Below are 9,552 nucleotides of genomic sequence, written 5' to 3' on the forward strand. Positions count from 1 at the left end.
CTGTAATGAGATCTGATGCTCTCTTCTGGTGTGTCTGAATCACATATAATAAATCTTTTTTAAAAAAGGAACCCTCTGAGGTATGTGTATTTTCATTACATTGTGTGTGGTGTGTAACTTTGAGGAGTTGGTTCTCTTTCCACCATGTAGGTCCTTGGGGCTGAACTCAGATCATCAGACTTGTTTATGAAGTGTATTTACCTGCTAAGCATCTCACATGTCCCAGACCTTGAATTTCTGCCCTTCCTACTCCCACCTCCTGGCTGGGATTAGGGTTTGTTGGCCCCCATACCAGGTGTTATGTGGTGCTGTGCTGGAGATTAAGCCCAAGATGTTACGTTAAGCATGCACCCTACCAACTGAGCTACATCTTAGCCCTTTGGGTTTTACTTCTGTTTTAAAAACAGTTTTTCATTCTAACTGGAGTTGGCCAGCCTCAAACTCATGGTGTTCCTCCTACCTCAGGCTTTCAAAAGCTGGGATTGCAGAAGCAAGCCTCCATTCCTGTCATGGTTCTCTTTTCTGAGACCACCATGCCTGAGGAGTCTTTGTTCTTTTTTACATTTCATTCTATTTGCTTTTTGTAGGCAGTGCCACAGAATGCATGTGTAAATCAGCGTACATCTGGAAATTTTTCTCCTCCCACCGTGTTGGTCCTGAATATCCAACTCATCATGTCCAGTTTGGGGCAAACACATTTACCCACTGAGTCATCTTGCTGACCCCCAAGGTTTTTTTTTTTTTTTTCATATCAGTCTAATACTCTGGTTCCTCTCTATATCTAGCACAGAGCACTAACGTACAGATTACTCTGTTAAATTACGTGGAAATTTAAATCTGGGCATACTTACCAAAGGTAATGTGGGTGGGACTGGCAGAGTGTCTGAGGAGAGGCAGGAGTGTTGGCACAGCTAGTCTTGAATGCCTGTTGATGATAAATACCCATCCACCTCAGCTTTCCTGATGCTGTTCCAACTTGTGCTGAGATCTGGGTTAGTGGAAGCTGTCCCTTTAAGAGCTGGTTTGTTGGCCCGCCCTCTAAATGATCAGCAGGAAGGGAGTCACGTGATTCCGCGGCTCTTCCGCTGAGTTTAGCTCTGGCTGTATGTTCTGTTGTTGGGGACCTCATTGGGGCCGTGTCCCCTGTGCCCCAACCCCATGGCTCCTTTTGTGTCTACTTGTGTTTGCAGCTCCATTTGGCCTGCTGGGAGAAGAGACTCGACAGGTAAAGGCTCTGGAACTAAAGTATTAGATGCTTCCGGAAATCCTACCTTCCTAGGATGACCGGAATCTGGGGCAACAGAGGGGTGGAAGGCAAGGGAGAGGTATCAGTGCGAGAGATAGAGAGCCCAGTGTGGAGCCATGGGTGATTGGAAGTATTATGGAGGGTGTCAGGTCAGGTCAGGCATAACTGCTTCCTGCTTTCTGACAATGTCTGAACCATGGCTCAGACATTGTAGACCAGGAACAGGCAAATTTGGAGACTTAAAAAGTCTGTCAGCCCTGAGCCGTCTGAGTAACTTGGATCCACCCTATCTTCTCAATTCTTCTGCCCCTGATTCCAAGTTCCCCACAATTTCTACACTTCCCTCATGCCTGGTCCTCAAGAGCCCATCTTACCATTCCTGGCATTGCCCAGGTCCTATCCTTCACCTACAAACTGCTTCTTTGCCTGTGAGTGTCCCTGATCTTGTTCCTTCCGTCCCACGACCCCATGTCCCAGGTATCTTTGGAGGTTATCTCCGGCTGGCCGAATCCCCAGAACCTGCTTCATATCCGGGCAGTGGGCAGCAACTCCACCCTGCACTATGTGTGGAGCACCCTGGGGCCTCCAGCCGTGGTGCTGGTGGCCACCAACACCACTCAGAGTGTCCTGAATGTCAACTGGAGTCTCCTGCTGTCTCCTGATCCGACTGGGGCCCTGATGGTGCTCCCCAAGAACAGCATTCAGTTTTCCTCTGCTCTTGTCTTCACCAGGGTGAGGGTCTGAAGGAGCTCAGAGAGAAGAACACGAGAAGAGAGGCCATCCTACCCCAAGGGCGAGGGAAGGGCTTAGCGCAGGGTGGGTGAAGTGAATGAAGGTCTGGGAGGGGTTACTGGGAGGAATAGTCAAGAGAAAGCCAGAAGGAGGCGAGCCTCTTTCACTCTACCCTGTCCCCCAGCTGCTTGAGTTCGACAGCACCAATGCGTCAGAGAGGGCAGAGCCCCCAGGAAAGCCATACCCTCCGTACTCCTTGGCCAAGTTCTCCTGGAACAATATCACCAACTCACTGGATCTCACCAACCTGAGCACCGTTTTTCAAGGCCACCCTATAGATGACCCCACTGGAGCATTTGCCAATGGTAGCCTGACCTTCAAGGTGAGGATATGGGGAAGGAACTCAAAAACATCTGATTGATGAGTAAGGGGGTATTCCTCAAACTCTATCCTCCCCACACGGCTTCCTTCTTCCTAGGTCCAGGCCTTTTCGAGATCTGGTCGACCTGCTCAGCCCCCTCGCCTCCTGCACACAGCAGATGTCTGCCAGCTAGAAGTGGCCCTGGTTGGAGCTTCTCCTCGTGGAAACCACTCCCTCTTTGGTCTAGAGGTAGCCGCCTTGGGACAGGGCCCTGACTGCCCCTCAGTGGACGAACAGGACTCCATCGATGATGAGTATGCGCCTGCCGTCTTCCAGGTCAGGTTTCCAGTGCGAGAGAGATGGGTGGGAATGTGAGGGGGGATCCCGACAGCAGCCCGGAAAACCCACAACCACTTTTTCAAAAAGATCTGTGTTTGTTTGGGTTTTTGAAAGATTTTTATTTTATGTGCATTGGTGCTTGTGCACGTATGTCTGTCTGTGAAGGCGCCAGATCCCCTGGAACTGGAGCTGCACAGACAGTTGTGAGCCACCATGTGGATGCTGGGAATTGAACCCAAGTCCTCTGGAAACGCAGCCAGTGCAATTAACTGCTGAGCCATCTCTCCGTGCCCAAAAGATTTGCTTTTTACATGTGTATTTGGGTGCACGTGTGTACAGGTTTTTATGGAGGCAAGAAGAGGGCATCAGATACCTTGGAGCTGGGATTACAAATGGTTGTAAAGCCTCTTGGGAACTGAATCTGGGTTTTCTGCAAAAGCAGCAAGCTCTCAGTATTGACTCATCACTAAAGACACCACCACTGCCCATTTTTAAAGGTTTTTTGTTTGTTTGTTGAGACAGGGTCTCCCTGTGTATCCCTGGCTGGCTGACCTAGAACTCTTTTGCTCTGTAGACCAGGCTGTCCTTGAACTCAGATTCATCTGCTTCTGCCCCCTGAGGGCTGGGATTAAATACATGCACCACTACATATGGCCCCAGTCTCTTATTTAACAGCACTTTCTCTGGCTCCTTTTAGTGTTGGGTTTACACTAGTCTATTGCCTGCCATTTCTTCCCTCCGAGGAAAAAGACAAAGCCAGTACTTCAAAGATCTTCAGCTGGGATCCTCCTTAACCTGGAGGTTAACGCCGAATGGCTGCAGCTCTGTTCATCTTACTTTCTCTCTGTAGAGGGGAGACCCGGCCTCCTACATCTAGCATGTGAATTCTTCAATTATACTTAGTTCTGGGGACTCTTGGTGACCTATTGCCTGTACTATAGACTGCATTCTGGGAGAGGTGGGGAAACGGAAGAATTGGTACAGGTTGATCATCTCACCCTGCCTCCTTTGCTTTCCTCTCCAGCTGAACCAGTTGTTGTGGGACTCTCTACCATCTGGCTTCATTCAATGGAGACCAGTGGCTTTCTCTCAGGAGCAGAGGGCCCGAGAATCTGCCCTCCCCTGCCAGGCTTCCCCTCTTCGCCCTACCTTGGCATATCCTCTCCCTCATTCACCAATTGTTCAAGCCTTCTTTGGGTCCCAGAACAACTTCTGTGCCTTCAATCTGACCTTTGGGGCTCCCACAGGCCCTGGCTACTGGGACCAACACTACCTTTGCTGGTAAGAACCAAAGGTTTGGTTAAAGTGGAGAATGGTTGCCCTCCTAAACTTGCTTACCTTTTTTTTTTTTAACCTTCTTGCTCTAGGTCAATGCTTCTGGGTGTGGGCTTCCCCCCAGTGGATACCTTCTCTCCTCTGGTCCTCGGAATCATGGCAGTGGCCCTGGGAGCTCCAGGACTCATGTTTCTAGGGGGAGGCTTGTTTCTGCTGCTGCGCCACAAGCAGTATTCAGAGTACCAGTCCATAAATTGAAACCCACTCTCCAGAGGGAAGGGCAGAACCACATCTGCCTTGCTGTGACTCAAACTGTCAGAGGGTGGAGAGTCAGTGCTGTGATCTGCTGTTCTGCAGAATGTCGGAAGCCAGCCTCAACCTGCTGGGGGGGTTCCCAGTAAGATGTCCTTCCAAACCCATGGAGAGGCTACAATTACTGGTCCCCACATTCCTATTTCCTGTGGATAAAACTTGAAGACCTACAATGACAGTGATTTTCGGCTGCCCTAAGGAGCATTGGATAGACATTTTCCCCATACGAGATTCCAGTTTCACTTTTACTTTTAAATTAGATTTGTGTATTTTATTACATTTGTGAGTCTTTTGTTTGTATGGACATGCGGTGTGGGGGTAGGGGAGGTGTCTGCAGAGGTCAGAAGAGGGCACTAGATCCCATGGAACTGTAAACCACCATGTGGGTGCGGGGAATTGAACCAGAGCTCAAGAGTAGCAAGTACTTTTGCTGGCTGAGCCATCTCTCTAGCCCAGGTTTCAATCTCTTACTGTGTGCGTGCTGTTGGGCTGGTTTGGGGCGGTTTCAACAAGTGGGAAGACCAAGAGAGATCCTTGGAAGGCAGTTTCTCTTTGAGGGCCTGTTTTCTCACCAGTCCTAATGGTCTCTCCCCAAGGCCACCTTGCATGCCTTGGTGCTAGGAGGTAATTTATGCTTGGGGGAGGTGAAGAAGGCAGCAGAAAGATAGCGCCATAGAAGACTGGCAGTGATTTATTACATACTCACACATATATCCTGGGCTAACAGCTTGCTCTGCCTTCTTTGCCACCATGTGAATGCATACAGTTCTTTTAGAGATTTAATCTCGATGCCCTTCCCCCTACAGTGGGACTTCTTGGAAGTTTGGGAAGTGGAAGGTTACAGAGGCCCATGTAGGTTAAGAGAGGGAAGACAACAGCTATGTATAATAATCTTGACTGAGGCAAAGGAGTCTCGAGGCCAGTGGTGGGGAGTCCTGAACCCAGGCCCAATAAAACCAACTGATATGACATCAATTTCTACCCTTGGGCTTAGGCAGCTTTTTCTTCTCCTTGACACTCACCTACACAGCTGGCACAGACAATTCAGGTTGGGCTGTGGTTCTGCGCTCCTGACCCACAAGAAGCTAGAGAGTAAGATAACCATCCAGCCATAGCTCCTGTACCATGGTGGGAAGCTGCCCAAGAATGAAGAATGCTTCTCCAGTCTCTCCCCTGGGTTCTCGTCCTCCGGGGTAAAGCAGCAGTTAGGAGAGAATAAGGGGTATCCGCGGCTGGGCTCCAGTGGGGAAGTAGCAAGGTTCCTTGCATTAAAGGTCCGTTGCCTGGGCAAAGGCCAGGCCCGCAACTGTTCCAGGGAAGTGCTGAAAGCCCTCTGCACAGCTCTAGGTGGCTCAGCCCCATGAGCGGGGCCTGTAGTCAGAAACAGATCGGACATGGTCAGGGTAGTCCAAGCGGCTCTCGGAGGCAGTGAGCATGCGCTCTGGCTCCACCACGAACATGTAATAGAGGTTCCACACCAGCATGGCCAAGAGTGGCAGGAAAGTCAGGCCGTAGCCAAAGCCTCGGAAGGAGCGGCCCACGGCAAAGGTCAGCCAGTATATCAGCCTGTTGAAACATAACAAGGGCCCAGACTTCGGTCAAGAGTAGACGGTGGGAGACTCGACGGAAAGGGGGCCATCCAAACACTCAGTACGTCCGCCATATCCGCTTCCCCACATCTCTCTGAAGCGAGGTTATCATTCCCTGCTTCTACTTACTATTCAAAATTTTTAAGTTGACAAAACTTAATTTCATCCTTAATTAAATTGCAATTAAATGTTCATTTACATGATGGTGAATCAAGTGAGAATTCAGCTTTAATATTGTCTCCCCTTTTCTGTTTCCCGCCTTCTCCACTCAACTCCCACCCTAGGCATCCAGTGCTACGGTTTCTTGAGTCATTTTCTGTTTTGTAGATACTGACAGTTATCTGTGGCTGAGGGCTTCACAAAGCTAGGCAAGTGCTCTATCACTGAACTGTATCCCCAGATCCCCTTGTCCTGCCTTCACCCTCCCAAATGATCTCCCTGTGTTGCCCTGTAAAGCTCCACCACCTCGTGCCAGTTCTCCTGCCTCAGCACAGCACCGCCTGGGACCACAGGCAAGTGCAGCAGGCTCTGTTCATTCTTAGCTCCGGTGGGTTCCATATTTACCCTTTGCAGATAAAGAAACCAACATCCCGGTCCCTGTCCCAATGAAATAAAATTCACTGATGACTCCAAATCAAATGAAGGAAAGGGGGTGGGGTGGGGAGAGACCTCCACGAGAGTGAACTGGCCTCTGGGTCAGTCAGTGCTCTTCACCAAACCGGTATCAGAGCCGTTCAACCACTAGAGGGGGCTGCTTAAGTGCAGGAACTGGTTCGGTGTCATGAAGGTCATGAAGGGGCAATTCAGTCACTCGTTTCCTTTTTTGAGACGAGGTCGTAGTTGCTGTGCTGGCCTGCGACTCACATTGCAGCTCAGGCTGGCATGGATTCTTGGCAGCCTCCTGCCTCCACTTCCCATATACTAGGATCGCAGGCCTGCAAGCCACTCTATCTGCTTTGGGCAGTTGTTAGACCTAAGGAAGAACTTCCTAGCCATTAGAACTTAAAACTAGAAAGGGGTGTGGTGTGGATCCCAGCACTTGAGAGGCTGAGACTGGAGGATTGTCGAGAGTTTGTGTCCAGGCTGCATGAGATAGTGACTGTCTCAAACAAAATAAAACAGAAAACGCTCCACATTATGTGTTCAGCTAGAGGCCAATTTTTAAAGCTATTTGGATGGAGAGTTACGAACTAGAGTAGCTTCAACGGACACACTAAATGACAAATGAGGTAAAGAGAGCCAGATGTGTGGGGCAAAGGATTACAGTATGCCAAAATACGTAAGTCAAAAGGTCCCCATTGGCATGGCTCTGAAACCAACTTTTGAAAGGGAGAGAGGGGCCGAGCACCTGCTACCCAGTGCAGCTCAACAATCAGAGCGGGCTCATCGCTGCATGGTGCACATCCAGAAACACCCCACCCCCGACTCCCATCCCCCACCTCAGGTCTGCAAACCTTCAGCTTCCTGGAGGATTGGGCTCATAAATGCCCTCATGCCCACCCCAGCCCCTACTCACCGAGAAATGGCAAACAGACCGGTGAGCAGGGGGAGCAGCTTGAGGGTGTCCTGGGGCAGATAGGTCGAAAGCACAGCCAAGTTAAAGAAGTAGAGGATGAAGAGCTGCACGGACTGCGCCACGTACTGCCGGTGGATCTCCACTTCCCGCCTTGGCTCGCCGAAGGGCCGAAGGGCAGAGAAACACAATAGGCTCAGCCCATACACAAGGATCCCTGGCAGGAGAGGAACCACATGGGGTCAGAAAAGGCAGGAGGGTTAGGATGAAGTCAGGGCTACAGAGTGGACACACGAGCTCCCTGGAGGAGATGGGGCAGAGAGTGGTAGGTTCGGGATGCCCTTGAGTGATTCCAGCATAACAAAGAGAAACCACCCAGTCCAAACCTCTCCAGTCCATTTCCCAGGTATCCCTTCTCCACGAACCCAGACTCACCGAGCACGATGGGGAAGGTGGCAAAGACCCCGCAGCGTAGGGTGTAAACCAAGCGGGAGCTCATGGTGGGCAGCCTCGGAGCATCGAAAGGCAGGAAGGCGTATGCACCATACAGCAGGCAGGGGAAGGAGATGAGGGCAGCCACCACCGACGCTACGGCTCGCAGTGCTTCACGGCCTCCACAGCTTCCACAGCCCCCGCAGGACCGGGCAGGGGGTCTCACAACCGCCTCAGCCCACTTGCACTCTGGGGGCTCAGGGTGGCTGAGTCGGACTGGCAGGAAATTCCTAAGCTCGCCTGGTCCAGCCTCACGATGCACGATGCGCTCCTCCTGCGGCTTCCGCTCGATGCACTGTAGGTCAATGGGCACGAAGGCCCTAACTGTCTTCTCCGGGAGCAGGTTGGCATCCTCTTTGAGTGGTTCCTCCGACTTAATAGGCACTTCTGACTCTAAGGGCTCTAGTTCAATATCTCGCCAGCCCGGGGGATCCGGAAGTGGGACACTGGGATGGGGGTCAGTTCCCCAGGGTAATGTGGCAGCCTCACTTACTGTGCTGTCTGGACCATCCTCAGGCCCCTCTCTGACTATAGGAGACCCTACTGAAGACTCCACTCTGAGGGACTCAACTCCAGGGGACTCAGTCCCACCTTCTTCCTCTGGCTGCAGGACTAATGCCTGCGGTGGGCTCTTCTCTGAAGTCTCGGTTTCCTTCATGTCCAGCAGAGCCAGTGTCTCCGGTTCTGTCATTGTGAGGTTTCAGTTCTGAAGTCTACCACAAGGCGATTGTCATCCTATGGGGAGTGAGGGAAGTTCTGTGAAAACGCCTTGTCTTCTGGCCCCAGGACAGTTTCTCAGACCTAGAACTCACCAGAGCAGCCAGCCTCATGGGACTCTAGGGAGAACACAGTGAGGAGCAAGATGTTGAAACAGAGAGGCGGGCAGCCAAGGAGCGAAATGGAGACTCGCTTTCAAAAGAAATGTCATCCAGCAAGAGCAGGGTGAATCAGGGGACACAACGAGGCAGCTGTGGCCTCAGTCTATGTTCACACCTGCCTTCTACTCTCTCCACCAAAACTCCGGGATTCATGGCCACCCTAGCTTTGGAGTGGGAGGCTGAGGTTTCTAGGACTTGGCTGAGTTTCTTTACAAACAAGGATCATCCTATAGAGAAACCAGCCCTTCACCCTTCCACCTGCCCTTTGCCCTGCAGGTCCCTACCTGGAACTTGGCAACTGACTCCAGTTGCCGGATACTCAGTTCCTTAGTCTCCGGGAGCCCGTCGTTTTTCCAAACTCTCCCCTTGCCAGTGTCACCCAATTCAGCTGGGCTGGGCTTCACTCAGACTCTCTGCTCTAGTGTGGCTGTTCCCATGTCTTCCTGTCTTTCTCCCCCCCCCCCCCCCCCCCCCCGCCACCCTCCTGCTCAATGCTTCTGGGTAGGGGCTCTTTCTCTTCGTTCACCTCTAGGGCCCCTCCTACCCCTGCCCTTTGGACCCATGATACCCTCTTACATTACATCTGTAGAGAGGCGGAGGATCCGGAAAGGAACTGCCTAGCTCCTGGCTCGCTCTGCAAGTATTTCCCAGTCTCCCTCCCCTTGCCTGTGTCTCCAAACCTGTCTGACCAGAGCAGGTGGGGCCCAGATTAAAGGCGCAGGCCCTGCCCTGCAGAATCTGCCTACTGGAAGGACTCTGCAGGAAGATGTCATCCTTTTTGAAAGTGAGGGTGTAGCTGGGCACAGAAGTGTGGA

General features: G+C 51.5%; 2 protein-coding genes across 5 annotated transcripts; one reads left to right on the forward strand and one right to left on the reverse strand.

Annotated features, from left to right (window-relative positions):
• The first annotated feature begins 1,095 nt into the window (after positions 1 to 1,095).
• Positions 1,096 to 4,539, forward strand: GLMP (glycosylated lysosomal membrane protein). Of its 2 annotated transcripts, XM_080916568.1 has the most exons (6): positions 1,096 to 1,225; positions 1,724 to 1,978; positions 2,163 to 2,360; positions 2,457 to 2,675; positions 3,703 to 3,959; positions 4,046 to 4,360. In XM_080916568.1, the coding sequence occupies exons 1-6, from the start codon at positions 1,106 to 1,108 to the stop codon at positions 4,209 to 4,211; spliced, it is 1,215 nt and encodes a 404-aa protein (XP_080772694.1). In that variant the 5' UTR covers positions 1,096 to 1,105; the 3' UTR covers positions 4,212 to 4,360. The 2 variants fall into 2 exon arrangements, with proteins under 2 accessions (XP_080772694.1, XP_080772695.1); XM_080916569.1 differs by lacking the exon at positions 3,703 to 3,959 and having other exon boundaries at positions 4,046 to 4,539.
• A 139-nt stretch (positions 4,540 to 4,678) lies between these two features.
• TMEM79 (transmembrane protein 79) lies at positions 4,679 to 9,350 on the reverse strand. 3 transcript variants are annotated; one of them, XM_080915284.1, is made up of 4 exons: positions 9,314 to 9,350; positions 7,803 to 8,594; positions 7,371 to 7,584; positions 4,679 to 5,831 (listed from the first exon to the last, which is right to left on the reverse strand). In XM_080915284.1, the coding sequence occupies exons 2-4, from the start codon at positions 8,548 to 8,550 to the stop codon at positions 5,618 to 5,620; spliced, it is 1,176 nt and encodes a 391-aa protein (XP_080771410.1). In that variant the 5' UTR covers positions 8,551 to 8,594; positions 9,314 to 9,350; the 3' UTR covers positions 4,679 to 5,617. The 3 variants fall into 3 exon arrangements, with proteins under 3 accessions (XP_080771410.1, XP_080771408.1, XP_080771409.1); XM_080915282.1 differs by lacking the exon at positions 9,314 to 9,350 and adding an exon at positions 9,022 to 9,123; XM_080915283.1 differs by lacking the exon at positions 9,314 to 9,350 and having other exon boundaries at positions 7,803 to 8,630.
• Positions 9,351 to 9,552: the final 202 nt, after the last annotated feature.

This window comes from Micromys minutus (genome assembly GCF_963924665.1).
Source record: "Micromys minutus genome assembly, chromosome: 4".
In the NCBI taxonomy this organism is placed as follows: domain Eukaryota; kingdom Metazoa; phylum Chordata; class Mammalia; order Rodentia; family Muridae; genus Micromys; species Micromys minutus.

What these genes read in the sequence shown, in the direction of transcription:
- TMEM79 (XM_080915284.1), bottom strand. Translation starts at nt 8,550, where the DNA reads ATGACAGAACCGGAGACACTGGCTCTGCTGGACATGAAGGAAACCGAG. An exon ending in CACCTTCCCCATCGTGCTCG is followed by an intron (nt 7,585 to 7,802) that starts GTGAGTCTGGGT and finishes CTCTCCTGCCAG; the next exon opens with GGATCCTTGTGTATGGGCTG. An exon ending in GGTCTGTTTGCCATTTCTCG is followed by an intron (nt 5,832 to 7,370) that starts GTGAGTAGGGGC and finishes ATGTTTCAACAG; the next exon opens with GCTGATATACTGGCTGACCT.
- GLMP (XM_080916568.1), top strand. Translation starts at nt 1,106, where the DNA reads ATGTTCTGTTGTTGGGGACCTCATTGGGGCCGTGTCCCCTGTGCCCCA. An exon ending in ATGGTAGCCTGACCTTCAAG is followed by an intron (nt 2,361 to 2,456) that starts GTGAGGATATGG and finishes CCTTCTTCCTAG; the next exon opens with GTCCAGGCCTTTTCGAGATC. An exon ending in ATGCGCCTGCCGTCTTCCAG is followed by an intron (nt 2,676 to 3,702) that starts GTCAGGTTTCCA and finishes TTTCCTCTCCAG; the next exon opens with CTGAACCAGTTGTTGTGGGA.